This window comes from Ctenopharyngodon idella, chromosome 2 (assembly GCF_019924925.1).
Source record: "Ctenopharyngodon idella isolate HZGC_01 chromosome 2, HZGC01, whole genome shotgun sequence".
NCBI lineage: Eukaryota > Metazoa > Chordata > Actinopteri > Cypriniformes > Xenocyprididae > Ctenopharyngodon > Ctenopharyngodon idella.
In genome coordinates this window covers 33,669,614-33,689,342 of record NC_067221.1, presented here as the reverse complement: position 1 = coordinate 33,689,342, position 19,729 = coordinate 33,669,614, and the positions used below count along the sequence as shown (strand labels likewise).

The 19,729-nt window shown below is 36.9% G+C and overlaps 1 protein-coding gene across 1 annotated transcript; it reads left to right on the top strand.

The window, feature by feature from the left end:
• Positions 1–784: 784 nt before the first annotated feature.
• LOC127495329 (HERV-H LTR-associating protein 1) lies at positions 785–17,846 on the top strand. Its single transcript, XM_051862092.1, has 15 exons — positions 785–1,370; positions 4,496–4,579; positions 4,667–4,723; positions 5,056–5,136; positions 5,731–5,814; positions 5,937–6,020; positions 6,104–6,187; positions 6,644–6,700; positions 7,275–7,355; positions 7,454–7,483; positions 7,623–7,724; positions 11,035–11,370; positions 13,680–13,875; positions 14,465–14,547; positions 17,454–17,846. Exons 2-15 carry the CDS (start codon positions 4,498–4,500, stop codon positions 17,495–17,497), a joined length of 1,401 nt encoding a protein of 466 aa, XP_051718052.1. The 5' UTR covers positions 785–1,370; positions 4,496–4,497; the 3' UTR covers positions 17,498–17,846.
• Positions 17,847–19,729: the final 1,883 nt, after the last annotated feature.

Below are 19,729 nucleotides of genomic sequence, written 5' to 3'. Positions count from 1 at the left end.
ATATCCAAACACCTTGTAAAAGTGGATTTAGCGTAATAGGTGACCTTTAAAAGCTGTATTAGATTTTATCCTTACCTTGAAAACAGTAATTGGATTAAGTAACATGCCTTACTTGTAACATGTTACACCCAGAAATGACATTTAAAACTGCAGTGAAAAACATCAGTTCCAGGGGCATCATTTCTAAAATGTTGCATAGAAACCACCCTTTATTTGATCTTACGATGATTTCTCGCAAATGATCTTGAAATTGTGCGCAGCTGAATGGCTTCAGTTCTCTGCCTTGTAAACGCTGCCTAATTAATGTCATTAACATATAAAAGAGCACCACTCAAGGTCCAAATTCTTTACTTGAGAATCGCAAGCTGCAAGAATTGCTTAGATTTTCAAATACCTGCAGTACTCCAACTCTCGGCCACAGACCATTTTTATAAATATGAATGTTGACATGGATTTTAGCGTAGATACTCTAAGTTCAAATCTGTGCGTATGCAAGTTTTATAAATGAGGCCCCTGGTCACCAAAGAGCCTGCCACTGAGTTCAGAGTGCAGTAGAGTCACGATAATGGAATATAGGTGGAAATATTGTGCTGAACACAAGTAGAGGGGTTGTTGTGGGAATGGCCTGCTGCCTAGCTCTTGGTCTCCAGGACAACAGAGTTTCCCAGGCCTTGTGTTGTCCCAGAAATCATACGCTGCCAAAAACGACATAGTGCATGAGAGGAGAGGGTTAGCATATACAGGTCATGAGATTTTCATATTTAAAGAGAGGCCAAAAGTGTGTACAAGTGTCAAACTCAGCTCTTTAAGTGGGTAGAAAGATAAGCTACATTTGTGAGCGAAAAGAGGCTATACTATAATTTGACCAAATTTCCTCACAACTATAGTGGAATGCCAAAAACTGTCTCTTTAGGAAGTTTGAAGTCATTTGAAATCACCTTTGTATAATAAGAACTGCATCTATGAAATGTCCTCACCAATATAGTGAAACCCAACATGTGTGTGGGTTTGTATAACTGTGTGTTACATTTAGCGGGAGGGAGAGAATCTATATCTGTGAGAGTTTCTTTGTGTGTGATTGTGTGTGAGAGAAAGAGAGAACGATTCTATATCTGTGAGAGTATCTGTGTGTGTGTGTGTGTGTGTGTGTGTGTGTGTGTGTGTGTGTGTGTGTGTGTGTGCTGGTCTGAGAGCAGGTCCTCTGTGTTTGCCAGCTGAGCTCAGGTGACACACTGGAGGGCTATTACAGCCTGTTGCCCTCTCCCGGGACCATGATGCCCTGCTGGTTCTGTGTGTGAGTGTGTGAGAGACAGCAGACAGCGAGCAGACGGCTGTCTGTGTCCTGCAGCGTCTGCGTCTCTCTTCTGCAGGTGAGTGCAGGGTTTTTTTTTTATTGTTTAGTTCACACTCTTCCTCACACACTTTGCGTTTCAGCTCATGTGCATTTTGAATATTTAGCTAATGTTGTACACCTGCTTTTTTATTATGTATTTGTTTTATTATTTTTATTTTTTATGAACAGTGAAATTTTAGTTTGGATGAATAATTCTATGTGGAAATTTTCAGATTAAATTAGTGTTAATTGATCTTTGTATTACTTTTGTAATTGTACTGAATTAGCCTACTTTATACATTTTATATTTCTTTCTTTTTTTTTTCATTTTACTAAAAGAAACTCTAGTTTTAAAAAAATTGAGTTAAAGGGATAGTTTACCCAAAAATGAAAATTCTGTCATTAATTACTTATTGTTTATTCTTAGTTCATGTTAACTAAAGTAGTTAACTAATGTTAAATAATGAAACCTTACTGTAAAGTGTTACCGAAACTATATATATATATATATATATATATATATACTTTTTTAAGAAAAATTATTTCTCTCTCTGTCTCTTCATCTGTCTATTCTCTCTCTCTCTCTCTCTCTCTCTCTCTCTCTCTCTCTCTCTGTTTGTGTTGGAATTACAGCAGGCGTCATTAAATAGACAAAATCTGAAGGACTAACTGAAAGATTAAACATCCTAGCTGTAACTTTTCCATACCAGCATTAAAAGGATTTTTGTAGCTAAATTTCTCTAGAGGATTGAGCTGGTGCTGTTGTGCTGTTACTAATGATGTCTTTCATCTTTAATGATATTTGCTCAGCAGTGAAAGACTCATTTTAACTTGTGAACATTATGATCTGTGTACAGACCCGAAGAAGAGCCACTGATAGAGGCTAATTGAGTTTGCAGTGACTGATCCACTCTCTGTGGAAATTAATTACAATTGTGAAATCTTGTCACAATTGGCAAACAAATAAAGAGCCCTGAACTGAGTCAGAAATTAACCAGGACCCAGGCAAAAAAAAAAAAAAAAAATAAATTCCCAGGTAGTTTTTTTTGATCATTTCATTTAACTTACACCACGGCAACATTTCTAATTTTTGTTTAGTTAAAGGTACACTGCGTAACATTTAGTCCTCTAGCAGTTAAAAAACAAAACTGCATGCATTTTGCGGATGATTTGTGTGACTATGTAGATGAATATGATCCGCCTTATTTTTCAACGCAGAAGTAAGGTGTTTTCTGTGAATGTGTGAGACTTCCGATTTTTATTATAGGGAAATAATGAGAAGAATATCAAAGTGCAGTAAACTGTAAAACTGTTTGCGCTACAAACCAGTGTGTTTATAATAAAGATAATACATTAAAATAATATGTTAAGAAATACCAGTTTGCAATATTAAGGAGCATAACGAGCTGTTTTGTACAGCTAAAAATAACTGGAAGCGAATGACACCGGAAGCCAGACACATTCAATTTACAAATGGCCGTGCCTGTTCTTACCTGAAAAATAAGGTGGATAGATAATGCTTTACAATGAACTCATATGGAAATGTATCTATTCAATAAAATACCTTAAGCCGGGGACACACCAAGCCAAAGAGCCCTGAACTGAGTCAGAAATTAACCAGGACCCAGGCAAAAAAAAAATATGGTGTGTTCTGAACCGTTGGTTCTGGTCGGACGCCGTTGGGGTTTTTTTTGGGCTGATTCAACATGTAGAATCAGCGTCGGGCGAGAGAGAGAACTCTGATTGGCTGAGCAAAACAGTGAGCAAACAAGTCAAGGCAGTACAGACAGAAGGCTGTTCTAATTTTACGTCATGTACCTGAGTGTTCCTGGGCAAATGTTTAATATTAACGGGAGCCAAGTGAAATATAGAAAGTGATCAGCATGAGTGATATTCAAAGCGGTAAGTATCCGCTGCTTTGTTTACAGTTTGTGTATCTGCAGCCTGCAGTGCCAGCCTCCCTTTCTGAATTACGAATATAGACGAATATGAAAAAAATAGACAGCAGATTTGATAATGTATTGACTCATTATTTAAAATTTGTTAAATTTGGAAAAAAAAAAAAAAAAACTTACATAATGTACCTTTAGTTAAAGTTTTTTTTAGTTAAAGGCACACTGTAATTTTTCACCTCTAGAGGTCACTTATTCAAAACAAAGGCATAGCCTGATGTCGCCTTGATTTCGCAGAATCATGGGATGTGTTGTCTTCACGTCTACAGCCGTAGTATGAAGCAGAGCAGGACCGATTGCTAATGAGAGACAAGCGCGACACACGTCTCGAGAGCAGCGGAACTTTTATTATGCCACAGTCGCCGCTTCCGCTTCTTCCGGTCAAATTTATGTGGGGTAACGCAGTGCTGTTTTATTCAGTTAGACACATTTGTATGTTGAAAGTTGTTATAGTGCTACTCTTCATTCGCTCAGTGGCTACTATGAGACACTTATTGCACACTGCCGTAAGCTAGATCGATATTAGGCATGGTAAAACATGGTAAATCAAGAAAACGAGATTTAAACAATAAGACTTACTGTGTTGAGCTATATAACAATGATTAGTTTTCTGTCGATAAATGTATGTATCCAAACAGCTGCTCACCTGTCTAATAAAACACATAATATATTAAAGCGTCTTTGGTGTTTACATGGGTAACGCGAGTATGATGTCATTGATAGGCGATGCACGGACACGGTCAGTGTCCTGGTTAAAATTGCATATTTCTCTGGATTTAAACATTCTTGGAAACATTTTGTAAGTACACAACTTAACAAAATATATAACATTGTTCTAGTGGTTTTTGGATATTTTAATAGAAAAATCTTACATATTGTGCCTTTAACAGAAATGTTTTAATAGTTTTAGTTAACAATAATAACTCTGGCTTGATTTTGAGTTTTTTTCTTTTAGTTTGTTTTTAATAAACTATAGTAGTTAGGCTATGTGATTAAATAAAATGTCCATTCAGAGTAGCGTTACTCGCACATTGATGGCAGCACAGTCTCAACTCTGTTGTTGAAAACTCACTGCATAAAATGTATGTAAACACTATTGTATCTATGTCATTTCTTCAGGTACAAACAGTTGCAGATATAGTATGAAATCTATGGAATGTTGTTCATACTGTCATGATCTCTGTTTTTATTAAATGTGTTTGCTTTGCAGAGATGGCTAATCTCAAACTAAAACACTGGATCAGCATCAGAATCTGCGCTGTCATAATAACTCTGTTCCTTATTCATGTACAAGGTTGGTAACTGAGGAATAAAAAAATACAAACTTTGCATTAATATAGGCTAATTGTTAGTCAAGAGGTAAACAATATGTCTTTTTCAGTTAAAAGACAAAGCCAGCTGATGCAAACAGAAAAACGAGAGCTCCTTCTATCCACAGGTAACCAATCAGAGTGTTTTTCATAGAGGACGAGCACCAATCAGAGACAGTCAAATGAACAGGACAGAGCTCTTAACATACAGACACACATATGAAGGCTTTTAAGTGTTTATGAATCATTGCATTTACTGAATGTTTAAAATACTTTTACTTCCTCAGGCATTTAGTCCTAATGATTAGGTCAATGTGAAATGATGAATGTAGTGGTAATGAGGTTCATGTGTACAGGGTCAGCTTCAGTGTGTGATTTTGGAGTAATTTACAGGGCTTTAATGAATGGTTTTGCAGATCAATTTGCGCGGTATAAATAAGCATAATCTTCATTTACCCAGAGATCCCAGCAGAGCACATTGACCCCGCCTCTATAGATCTTACTGGACTCGTCAACACACTCATCAATGCTTCACAACCAGGTATATACACACACATACGGGTGTTTATTTGGCTACAGGCACCGTATATCAGGGGGGTTGATATTAAAATTAAACCCTATATATGAAGGGCACATTAAAACTGTTGGGAAACTTTACATCAAGCTTTCATCATTAATTTATAGTTTTTATTGTTTTACTTTTGTCCCAGACCCAGACATTTAATTCTAAAGTATGAAAATCAATAATGAAAATACTATTAGATGTTAAAAACTATACTAATCTAAACAAAGAATGAAATATTTATTTTTTGGGGAAATCATTTATAGTTTTATATATTATTGTTTTTAATAATATTGTAGTATTATATAATTTATTTGTGTGTATTTAGTCTGTCATTTTATTCCAAAAATATTTTACAGCAAAGAATACTATTAAACGCAATACAACATTTGTTTCAGAAAAACAAAATTATAAAAATGACAGAATTCTCCTGTAATGCATGGTATATATTGTTGAACAATAAACTAGTGCGTATTTTAAGAGAGTGCTTATATATGGTCAAAACACCCATATAGATGAACATGCAAATGCACACATCTCAAAATGTTGTTTTTAATGTATGTGTGTTTTCAGGTTCACAGCATCTTTTTTCCTTACTCAGTGTGACGTCACACAGTTCACTCTCTCTCCACAAGCTCACGCTGCTGGTCTACAATAGTAACTACCCTTATCCAAATAACACTGTAACTACAGCACCAATATGACACAAATATGATGTAATTCGGTGTGTTTTCAAGCATGTATCTGTGCATCATGTACACATGTGTGGGTGTGTGTAGTCTCAAACTTTCAGGACATTGAGAGCAGTTTATTTTCCTTGAGATACTGTTACTGTCTGACAAACAGGACCAATGACCTCACAGGTGAAAAACCTCCTTCAGTCAACCTTGATTGCTAATTTTATAATAATAATAATATATTTCTAAATCACCTTTGTGTTTTCTAGATTTCACGGCTATTCTGTTGGATGTGATGGGAAATTCCACCAGTTACCTGCAAGAACTATTTAAGTCCAACTCTATACTCTCAGGTAAAGCACCAACTACAATCACCTACACACCTGGATACTACAGTATATCATATGGAACCACTGTTTACCTCAGTACTAATGTACTATAATGTTGTAGCGCCGGTCCTTCTCACATAATATGTCATACTGTCATTTTGTCTTTATGTGTGTGTGATCTTGGTAAACCCTACGCTGTAGTGTCATTTTTTGATCCCCATAAGGAAAACAGCTTATAAATCATACTAAATGATGGTTTTTGAAAATGTTTTTTCTCTGATGGGTAGGTTTAGGGGTAGGTTTAGGGTTAGTGGATAGAATATACAGTTTGTACAGTATAAAAATAATTATATCTATGGAAAGGTATATACTTATATCTATGAGTTTTTTCCCCCATAAAACATGTAAACCCAATGTGTGTGTGTGTGTGTGTGTGTGTGTGTGTGTGTGTGTGTGTGTGTGCTATTATCATTATTTCAGTCAGTCAGAAGAACAGCTCTGATTGCATCTATATCTGTGTCATGGCTGGAAAGACAGGTGAGTTCTAGTATGCGCAATCAATCAATCAATCTATCTATCTATCTATCTATCTATCTATCTATCTATCTATCTATCTATCAGTGATTTGTAAGAATCAATTCTAAATGCCACATGTTTCTTTTAATATTACACTGCAAAAAGTCGTTTTTGTAAAGGGATACTTAAAATGAAATGACAATTCTGTCAGCATTTATACCCTCATGTCATTTCAAAACCATGAATTTCTTTTACAAAAGCATGCAGACAAGAGCAAAGCAAACTTTTTGTAATATTTGGAGGAGAATTAACTGTTTAAAATGGTGCATGATGATTTGATGAAATGATTTGATTTTATTTTATTATTTTGTTAAACCAAAAATTGCACATTCTTACTTAAATCACTCACTTTTAAATGAATGCACTCTGTATAAATTTATTACTGACAATTATCCTTGCTCTCACCTACCTTTCATTTGTAATGTATTAAATTGACTAGATTGTCAAAATATATAAATTACTACATGTTTATGTAAAAAATAATAGTAATAAGAGTAATAATAAAACTGAAACTAAATTAAGGGCATGTGTTCAGACGGTGATCTGTCTCAGCTGTGGGACATGGGCTCAGTCACACCTCTGTTTAATCAGACCATCACAGAGGAAGTAACCAGAGGTACACAGACACATGCACACACACTTATATTTATCACTCCAACACTTTCTGTAATTGGAAAAGTGCTAGTCAAATACAATTTTTTTTTCTTCCTGTAGGTAATATGACATTTCCACTGCTGCCCTTTGGTAAGTGAGTTCAGAGAGTGTCTGTTGTCAGCTATGATACTATATGCTGTATTAACATTTTCTTTATGAAATTATATATGAACATATAATGAGAATGTAAATGCATACTGACCAGTCAGTACCCTATCTTACCTTACAGTAGTGTGGCATGACCTTCCAAACAACAGTGACCTGGTGCTGTGGCCTAAAGCCAGTACAGACTCCTACAGGACTCCCAGTACAGCTTCCCAGAGGAGCAGAGGTATCTTGACTATTCAGCAGTTTATTTAGCAGACTTAAAGGGATAGTTCATCCTAAAATTAAGATCAAGTCATCATTCACTCACCCCAGTGTTGTTCTAATGCATGTCTTTCTTTCTTTTATGGGCCACAAAAGGAGAATTTTTACAAAATGTCCTGCTCACTTTTGACCACATAATGACAGGGAATAGTGACCAGCATCAAGCTTTTAAAAAAAGATGCAAAAGTATCACAGAATGATCCCATGCTGGATCCTGGGTGGTATACAATAGGGTTTGACGAAAAACAAACCGAAATTTAATGTATTATTTAATCAAATTCTTGACCTTGGCCGTTGGGCATTTCTGCACTGCTGCATGACGTTCACATTTGTGAGACTCTATTAGCACCGCAGTTCACTCCGTCTTACCAAGAAAAAGCACACAAGTTGTGAAAAATCAAGATTAACATAAATGTGACATGAATAATCCATGTACTTTCTTCTTCGAGGTGAATATACAGTTGTGCTCAGAATTATTGGCACCCTTGGTAAATATGATCAAAGATGGCTATAAAAATAAATCTGCATTGTTCATCCTTTTGATCTTTCAAAGCATTTGCAGAAATCGAACCTTTCATTGAAGCAAAAGAATTGAAAGTGGGGGGGAAATCACATTATGAAATTTTTTTTTTTTCTCCAAAACATGTTGGCCACAATTATTGGCACCCCTAGAATTTTTCATGGGTAAAATATCTCTGAAGTATATTCCTATTAATTTTTACATTTTTTAGCACACCAGGGTGACTAGGAGCATGAAATTGTCCAGCCATGACCTCCAACCTTGTTTCACATTAGTATAATTATGAGGAAACACAAAGACCAGATTCCCTTAATCATCCATCACGAGGAGTAAAACCAAAGAATATAGTTCTGATGTGCAGCAAAAGATTGTTGAGCTTCACAAAATAGAAAGTGGCTGTAAGAAAAAAGCTAAAGCATTGAAAATCCCGATTTCCACCATCAGGGCAATAATTAAAAAGTTCCAAATCAACTAAAGATGTTACAAATCTGTCTGGAAGAGGACCTGTGTCTAAATCGTCCTAATGCGCGGTGAGGAGGAAAGTTTGAGTGGCCGAAGACTCTCCAAGGATCACAGCTGGAGAATTGCAGAGATTAGTTGAGTCTTGGGGTCAGAAAGCCTAAACAAATTTATCAAACAGCACCTACTTCCCCACAAATTGTTTGGGAGGGTTTCAAGAAAAGTCCTCTGCTCTCATCCAGAAACAATCTCCAGCATATTCAGTTGTCAGACACGACTGGAACTTCAATAGGGACCGGCTTCTATGGTCAGATGAAACTAAAAAATCCTTTTTTTGCTGCAAACCCACCAGATGGGTTTGGTGGACACATGGATAAAAAGTACCCCATGCCCACGGTTTAATATACTGCTGGATCTTTAATGTTGTGGGCCTATTTTTCTGCTGGAGGCCCTGGACATCTTGTTCAGATACATAATATCATGGATTCTAGCAAATACTAACAGATAAAAAATCAAAACCTGACAGCCTCTGCTAGAAATCTTATAATGGGCCATGGTTGGATCTTCCATTAGGATAATGATCCAAAACAAACATCTAAATCAGCACAAAAATGTGTCACTGAGCACAAAATGAAGCTTCTGCCATGGCCGTCCCAGTCCCCTGACCTGAACCCTAACCCTAGTGGAGTGAACTAAAGAGAAGAAGCACCGACATGGAGCTGGGAATCTGAAGGATCTGGAGAGATTCTGTATGGAGCAATGGTCTCTGATATCTTGTCAGGTGTTCTCCAAACTCATCAGGCATTATAGGTAAAGACTCAAAGCTGTTATCTTGGGAAAAGGAGGTTGCAAAAAGTATCGAATAAAAGTGTGCCAATAAGTGTGGCCAACGTGTTTTGGAGCAAAACACTTATTTCATAAAGAGATTTTCCCTACATTTTTAATTCTCTTTCTTCAATGAAAGTTAAGATTTTTGTGAATTTTTTAATAAAAGATCAAGAGGATTAACAATGCAGATTTATTTTTACAGGCTTCTTTGTTCATATTTACCAAGGGTGCCAATAAATCTGACTCTAAAAAATGCTGGGTTAAAAACAACCCAAGTTGGGTTGAAAATGGAAAAAACCCAGCGAATGGGTTGTTTTAACCCAGTGCTTGGGATAAATGTTTGCCCAACCTGCTAGGTAGTTTTATTTAACTATTGTTTAAAAATTACTATATTGCTTTCTTAAAATTAACCCAAAATATGTTGGAAATTAACATATGTTAATATGTTTAATGAATGAACATTTATGAACAAGTTTAATGAATAATTACTAAACAATAAACATTTATTAAATTGCTTATTAATAAATGTTTGCCTTTTGATTATTATTGTTACCTCTAGTAGTTATGTGTCTGAATTTTCATTTCCAACCTATTTTGGGTTCATTTTAAGCCAGCCATATAGTAATTTTTGAACAATATTTGGGTTAAATAAAACTCCCCAGCACGTTGAGCAAACATTTAACCCAGCCACCGGGTTAAAACGACCCAATCGCTGGGTTTGTCCACTTGGGTTGTTTTTAACCCAGCATTTTTTAGAATGTACTTTTTTGGGATTTCTATGCGTTGTATTTCATGATGCAATTTTGTCAACTTGTGTGCCTTTTCTGGATGAGTAGGAGTGAACTGTGGCGCTAATGGAATCTCACGAACGCATACGCCGGGCATAGATGCCCAATGGCCAAGGTCAAGAATTTTGTTAAATAATACATTAACCCCCGGTTTCACAGACAAGGCTTAAGCTAGTCCCAGACTAAAATGCATGTTTGAGCTGTTTTAACTTGTAGCAACTTGAACTGACATACTGTATCTTAAAATATGTCAGTGCTGTTGTTTTGTCTCAAGATGCACACCAGTAATGTTTTTAAATGTCCTAATTGAACTAAGACCTAATCCTGGCTTAGTCTAAGCTCTGTCTGTGAAACCAGGCGTAAATCTTATACCCCCCGAACACTTGAAGTATAAGGCACGTGTCACATGGGATCATTCTGTGATACTTTTGCGTATTTTTAAAAAGATTGATGCTGATCATTATTCACTGCCATTTTATGTATGCACGAGCGGGACTTTTTTATTTTAGATTCTTCTTTTGGGGTCCATAAAAGAAAGAAGGTCATACGGCATTAGAACAACACCAGGGTGAGTAAATTATTACTTAATTTTCATTTTAGGGTGAACTATCCCTTTAAGCAGACATTTGATAGACAATTACTGCCTTGACAGCTTGATTCTTCAACTATTTCCACAGTATCAACAAGCGACGAATCCAAAACTGAAGTGCCAACCACTAGTGCTACAATGACATCATCACCTCTTATTAGATGGACAGTAGCTCCTCCCACTACTGTCACTGTGACGACCACTGCTACTGTTTCTATGACAAACACATCTACTAGTGATCTCACAACTGCTGTGATAACCCAGCCAAAAGCTGATACCATGACAACACAGCCAACAAAAACCCCACACACGACTGTTACCACAGTAACCTCAGAGACCGCAACAATTTCACTGCCAACTCAGAAACAAACAACCACGACAAGCATCCAGCAGCTTACTAAAGTATCTCATACAGAAAAACCAGGCAAGACCCTCCATCACCATACACACACACACACACACACACACACACAAAGGAATCTGACATGTTTGACCTTTTATTCTGTTAAAGCGGCAACGGCGACACAGTGGTGCCTTGGCACAGGCTGGCAGGGTTAATTTCATTGTTGCCATGACAATGATTTGATTTGAATGGAGTCAGGCCGGAGTCACTGATAGTATCCATAGCAACGGTCCATTATTCTCCCTGGAGATTGTTTTGATTTGGCTGGGTCAGGGAAGGTTAAAAGCACATTAAAAATCAATATATACACACTTACCTCTGTCTCATCGAGTCAACACAAAACGGCTACAGCATATGCGAGAGAAAGAGAGTGCTATGAATCATAGACAGCTGAACTGCTTACCTGATGTCCATGTCAATAGCTCTCGATACAGGTGCCCTCATTCAGAGTGGGAGACATAGAGAAAAAGAGAATGAGAGCCCTCAGTGACACTTGAGTGGACATTTACTCCAGCAAATTAAAATAAATATGACCACTAGATGGCACCATAAGCTAATGCAAAATGTTCAGCTTTGTAGAGAGGCACTGTTCCTCTCAGCAGTACCTGATTTCACCAAGTGCAACATGTTCCTGGACCAACATCTTTGTTGATCCTGGATCAACATTCCAATCAAACAATTAGATTTGAGAGTTTACAGTTTATGTCAGGTTGGCTTACAACCAGGGTTAGGTGCTTCTACATCAGTGTTATTTACCTATCGTTTCCCTCTTATTTTATGGGTAACTTATCGGTAGGGTTAGGTTTAGGGGTTGGGATATGGTTAGCATTAAATTTTCAGCCAGGAATGACAAAATATGTTAACCCAGGAACACATCTAACTTGGCAAAATCAGGACGTGTGGCATCGCACATTTCTGCATTGCACTACTAGTGTCACCAAGCAAAAATATACCTAGCTGGCCGAGAATGTATACATTTACTAGAGCAATATTTTGTCAGGATATCTTTACTTTTACTCACATAATTTGTTTACTCTGTTCATCACTGCGGTATAAACGTTTCCAAATGAATTTAATTTTTCTCCCTATGAGTGATCATGAAGGCTTTGTGAACGTGTATTAAGTCCTATGGTTCACACCAAGAACGATAAATATAACGCTAACTATTTGCGTCCACATCAAGGGACAATAACATTTTGTGTATCATAAGTGCGCACTGCAATTATGTTCTCTGCCGAGCTCTGGATTCTGATTGGCTGTCATTGTTTTTATTGTTCATCAGCTGGAAAGAAGTCGTTCTGAAAGTGATTACAAGATATTGTTCCTCTGGGTCTTTACTCGTTATAGCTGTTTTGTGGACTTACTTTTCTCACAGAATTAGAATCAGAATTAAATCTGCAAGCAGCGTTGAAAGGGCCCTCGCACCCGACGCCATCGCCGCTTGGTGGCCTTGCGAAAACAGTGAACAGTGGGCTAGACATGCATTTAAGTGGGTAAATATAGGAGAAATATGGCAAAGTCATTTTGATGTGCCACACTTCCTGCTGCCAGCAGGTGGTCGCTTTGGGGCAGATCGGACATTGTATGCCTGAGTTACAACAGCTTCCTGTTTCATGGCTAAACATCAAACTTTGTCAGGCCACGTACACGCCCTTCAGCGAAAACTCTAGATCTATGATATTTAACTTGAAATTTATAGGTGGCGCTATTGAGCCATTTTGCCACACCTAATTCTGACTCCCATATCAGATGTAAATTTTCGAGTATGAGGTCTTTGCGGAACAAAAGTGGGCGTTTCTGTATTTGTGGGTGTTTTCAAACTGGTGGGTGTTTATATATCTTGCAATGAAAATGATCCCCTTCACCTGACCCCACCCCTAAACCTTACCCACACTCTGACGTGGGCAAATCAGGTACCGCTCTCAAAAACGCCCCTCTTTTTATGGCATCGTCCATCAATCGTTAATGTCCTGCAGAGACCTGTACTTGAAATTTTTGCCACTTCTGACGTGTGTGCAAAGTTTCATGAGTTTTCGAGCATGTTTAGGCCCTCAAAAATGCAATTCATTTCAGAGAAGAATAATAAGAAACGGAACAATTCCAATAGGGTCCTCACACCATCGGTTCTCGGGGCCTAATAATTATGGCGAGTCAGCATACAAATGAATTGCTTACAGTGGTTTCTGTATGTTATGCTGGAGAAAATATACAGTAAATGTATATAACCTTTGAAGCATTGATTTTTTATTTATTTATTTATTTTTTTACATTTCTGGAGATGGCACTGTTTTGTCTACCATTCTTTTTGTGATATTATTTTTCTCTGACAGGATGCCCATGGAGAATAGAGCTACTTCATCAAGGAAGTGAGAAAGAGGACCTGAAAGAGACCCTTGAAGAGGAGCTGATCTGGGGCAGAGCAACCATCAGCTCAGTGAAGCTGCAGCCATGTGTGTTTGAGCTGTGCAAGTTTTACTCTCAGTGTGTGTGCAGAGGATTCAGTCACAGAGCAGCAGCGTTACAGAGGTACAGCTCTGCACAACAGCTCAACTATTCACAACTTGTCCCAAAACAGGCATAAAAAACAGAGATGCATGCCTCAGAACACTTGCAAGTTACAAATTCAATGGGGTCCAAAAGTATAAAATCATATTGACAGAAAGCGTAAATAAATAAAGATTTAAAGGGGACCTATAATGCCCCTTTCACAAGATGTAATATAAGTCCCCGGGTTCCCTAGAATGTGTCTGTGAAGCTTCAGCTCAAAATACCCCAAAGATCATTTATTATAGCTTGACACTGACCGTACAAAAGGTCATTTCCTTGCTTTCATGAAGCTTGAGCGCTGCTGTCAAAAAAGGGACAAACCAAATACTAAAACATTCTGAAATTCATGTTAATTTTTCAATTTATCTTGTCAAATGTTTATATTACATCTTAGAAAACTGCAAAACAGAAGTGAAAGTACTGATAGCTTAAGTGATCTCTTTTGGACCCCATGTCAGTTTCTGGTTATAAAATCAATAGTATCAGGGAGTAGGATAGTAATTTTGCATGTATCCTCAATATTATTAATTGTAAACGAAATGGTCCATATTTTGTTTGTGTTCTACAGATACTGTGTGGACAGCCATCACTGGTATGAGAGACATACAGCAGAGGTCTGCAGTCGGATGAGGAGAGTCGCTTTTTCCAAAAGTGAGTTACACATTAACAAATCTAACCCTAATAACAGCAATCAAATCACAACATGCTATCAAAAAAAAAAAATATATATATATATATCCATTAAAATCAGCACCAGCAGAAAGAAATTTAAGATTATTGAAAATCCTGCATCATTCCTTCTTCTACAATTAGTTTAACAAAGTCTTATTCTTGTTCTTAAAGCTGCAGTCCGTAACTTTTTTGGTTAAAAATGATCCAAAATTTTTGAGCAAGTACATAACCAGCCAGTTTTCAAAACTATTTCCTTACCTTAGCCCGATTCACAATGGTAAGCTTGTAATAATGTTTTATAATTCAAGTGGTACTGGTAGGTTTCTGCGGAAAATTTGAGCATGCCGCCGTTCGTCTTTGCATCATTGCGTGACGTCTGTTTACATAAAGAAAGAGTCCCAGCTAGTAGGCTATATCGCATGTGAGGATGCTGCAGGTGACGGATCATTTATAGCCTTTTCTCACAGCAACTGGAATAATTAAACATATCATTTTGATGGCGAATTGTATGTTATGACAAATTAACGTTAGAGATTAGACTGTAGAGAAATCTACAGGTAACGGTAATATACTCTAAATACACACAGTCACGCAATGCTGATGTTGTTAACATTAACAATTTGAGAACAAAGTATAACAATAATAATAATTTGCACTGTTTGATGTGATAGAGTTAAGCGATCGTTAGATTTAATCAACATTGCTAGCGTGATTTATTGTAATGCTTTTTTCTCAGTTGGCCAGAACAAAAATTGCAGATTTGTTACTTAATTGTTCAGATGACATTTTCCCATGAAAATTATTATTTTGGTCATACTTCCAAGACTCCAATCTGTGATTCTGAAGTACAGTATCCACCGGTGCGGTGACTGACAACCACACATTCTCCTCAAAGCATTAGATTCATCCGCGCTGAGCAGCCGTGCCAATGTACAACCCACATAAAGATGATAATTCCACAAATAACTGCAATTGCAGGTTTCAAACAGAGATGGCGACAAAGAGGCAAAACTTACAGACTGCCGTTTTAACGTGGCCGAAGTTTTAATATCCCGTAAAAGGGTTGTCACCATTATCACACCATTTGTGTTTCTCAGTAAATTGTTCTGAGTTATTTAATGCTATGACTGTCTGTGGTTAAATCTGTGTGTGAGCAAAGAGATACTGTCTGTTTTCCTTGATGAATGAATGGATAAGATCTGTTTTATCATTACCTCTCAAACACATACACACACACACACACACACACAATGGCGACCTCATTAGAGAATCTGTAGATGATACCTGCATGTGGATCTGAACTCATTAAAGTGTGTGTGTGTGTGTGTGTGTGTGTGTGTGTGTGTGTGTGTGATCCCTTAAAGCACACTGTTCCTATAGGACTAATGATGTCTAAGGTCAGTCTTGATGGTGAAGGGTATTTTTGCAGGATAAAGATAGAATAAGATGAATTAGGCTGCAGACAGACTTGATTGTAGTGTCTCCAGTGGTGAAATTGAAGAATAAGACGCTTAGTCACTGAAGAATCTCATACAGCTCCTTGTTTACCTACCACACAACCATCCTCAAATATAATTTTCTGATGTGAGACATGAGCTGATAAAGCAGAAATACACAGATAGGCTACTACACCAGTCACCCAAGGGCAAATCCTACAGGAATATGTACATAAGTAGTTTGGAAATTGGAATCAATCCTGAAAGATCGTAGTGGGACCAAATAAGAATAAAGTGTCCTACTGGTTGAAATGAATTTATGTTTCAACATAAGTTAGAGTTATCATATTTTGAATACAAATTTAGTAAAAAAAACAAACAAACAAACAAAAAAAAAAACATGAATGAATGAATCATTCACAATAACATCATTAAAGGGTTAGTTCACCCAAAAATGAAAATTGTCATTTATTACTCACCCTCCTGTCATTCCACACCCGTAAGACCTTCGTTCATCTTCGGAACACAAATTAAGATATTTTTGATAAAATCCGATGGCTCAGTGAGGCCTCCATTGCCAGCAAGATAATTAACTCTTTCAGATGCCCAGAAAGCTACTAAAGACGTATTTAAAACCGTTCATGTGACTACAGTGGTTGAACCTTAATATTATAAAGCGACGAGAATACTTTTTGTGTGGCAAAAAACCTAAATAATGACTTTTCAACAATGTCTAGTGATGGCCGTTTTCAAAACACTGCTTTGAAGCTTTATGAATCTTTTGTTTCGAATCAGTGGTTCGGAGTGTGTATCAAACTGCCAAAGTCACATGAACTATTGAAATTCTGAAACTCTTATGACGTAACGAAGCCTCGCTATGGAGGCCTCACTGAGCAATCTGATTTTTATTTGTTTATCCTTAATTTGTGTTCTGAAGATGAACGAAGGTCTTACGGGTGTGGAACGACATGAGGGTGAGTAATTAATGACAGAATTTAAATTTTTGGGTGAACTAACCCTTTAAGATGAATTTAAAAAGTGAATTTTAATTTTATTTTTAATTTTGCAGGTTGTTAAAGGTTGTTTTTAAAGTCTGCATTAAGCAGCATTCAAACCCCATAATGTGATGGGTTTTAAACTTTAACATTATTCGGTGAGAAAAAAGTAGTATAGGACCTGATCAGGAATTTATTGGATTATTAAAAGAAGCCATTCCACACAAGAATGGTGCCAGACCTGAATGTGAGATTACCACCTGGACTGAAAAGTGGCCATAGTGACGTCAAAAAAGCTGTCGTACTACATTTTGATGAAAGATTACAGATAAACATCTTTTTTACTGGAATATCATGCTCTGATGAGTCTCGCACAGTACAACCAGGTCAATTTTGAGTTCATGTTGAAGCAATTTCTTTACTAATACAATCACAATCTTGTTCTCTTTCTCAGATCTGAAGCAGAAATGTCTGGCGAGAATGTGTGTGAAGATTTAAGACAAGAACTGAGATTCTTTTGCGGGTGACAGACATCTGAACCATCTGAACTCAAGAATGTGTGTGTGTGTGTGTGTGTGTGTGTGTGTGTGTGTGTGTGTGTGTGTGTGTGTGTGTGTGTGTGTGAGTGAGTGAGTGAGTGAGTGAGTGAGTGAGTGAGTGAGTGTGTGTGTGTGTGTGTGTGTGTGTGTGTGTGTGTGTGTGTGTGTGTGTGTGCAAGAGAAACTGTGTTCTGTTAAACAATGAACTACATTAAATCATCACTGAATCTGAATAGTAGTGTGTGAATCTATAGTGTCCAGATTGTACTTTTGTCTCTCCTGAACATGAATAAAACCAAACATATTTACCCATGTCTAATTTTTGATATCCAACAACACCAACAAACACACTAAAATCAAACCTGGAAGCATCTAAAAGAAAGAAAAATAAACCCAAGGTGGACAAGATAAGAAAAATGTTTAATGTGAAAATACATATTATAAAAGTCATTCAGTATTGAAAAGTATTCCTAAAATTGGTTCAGTCATTTCAAACAAATTACATAATATTTGTGTGTGCTGTGAATTTTTAGAGTTTATTCAGAGTATTGGGCCATTAGCAGCATATAGAAACTCAGAGAATACAAAGAATCATTTACAACCCCCACTTTCTGCTTGATCCTCACCTGAGTTCCTGTCACACACACATTCACAATGGCTAGTTGTTTGAGGAGGTAAATTTTCAGTTGGGGTCAGGACCTTTACCCTGGGTAAAAGAGAGGCATAGACGGTGTGTGTGTGTGAGATCTTCATCTCTTCACGTGTCACCTGATGCAAACATAAAGAGTGTGTACTTCCTGCAGCCCTGTTGCTATGACGACCACTCTGCCTTTTGCCCTTTGACCTTTTAGAGTGTCCTAAATAGGGCTTTGTTCATTTTTTTGGGATTGTTTTCTCATCTCTTACACACACCTGCATTAGAAGAGATACTGAAGTGAGAGTTTGGATGTCTGTGTGTCGTCTCGTTGCTGAAACTCTTGGTTTGGCTTTGCCTGGCCTCTGTGCAGGACTGAACCTATGAATACTGGATGGTACAACTGATTCTTTTGTATCAGGATAAAGATGAGGCTGCTGTATCTTTTTCTCCTCTTCACCCTGCAGAAAGGTGAGAAAATGCAAACAACCTTCTGTTAGTAGTGATGGTGCAGGTGAGATTGAGTTCATCACCCTGAAACTGAAATGTAGATGATATTCTCAGTTCCTACACTTTTTTTTAATCAGCATATTAGAATGATTTCTGAAGGATCATGTGACACTGAAGACTGGAGTAATGGCTGCTGGAAATTCAGCTTTGCCATCACAGGAATAAATTACATTTTAAAACATTAAAATAAATAACAGTTATTTTAATATTTAAGGACAAAAATAATTTTATACTTTCAATATGAAACCGTAGCAACAATTTAGTATCAAATTCTACAATTTTGCATTTTCAAAATGTACGTTTATATATATATATATATATGATTAATTTTTCTTGCATAAATCAGACCTCAAATTTAAAATATTTTAAAAAATAATATTACTTATACATTTTTTTTTTAGGTTTGTAGCTCGAATACAAATATTTAGGTTAATTTTTGTACAATTTTGCTGATTTGTCAAATTTACAATTTTTTTTTAGTACAGGATTATATTAAATAACGGAAGACAATAATACAAACAAATAAATAATAAATTTTGATTTCTTATCTAATTTTGGCAAACATTCTTACATTTTTGTTGACATAATATAGACCTAACGCTGCATACCACCCGTCCCGCATTTTACGGGACAGTCCCGAAATTGGGAGCTTTGTCCCGCTGCTGGAAATTCCGCATTTAATTTATGTCTGTAATTTTTTTTCATCCCTGATATTACAATACCACAGTAAAAAATATAAGAAAAACTGTGAATGGCATTTAAAAATCTATTTGTGCAGCCGTCATATTCTAGCTGTGAAAATAAATTTCCTCCGAGGAGGCAAGGGAGGCAGTGCCTCCTAAAAAAACTGGATGAGAAAATAATCGATATTACAAAAATAAAACAACGCAAATGTTACAAAATTTGACATTAAAAAGTGTAAAAGTCACTCGTTTTTCTAAAGAAACACTGTCAAACAGCGACACCCGCAGGTGAAGTTACAGCGGGGAGTCCGCGTCTCTGTGCCTCCCTTCAGCTAGAAATAAAGCAGAGCCCCTAAGCGTGCGG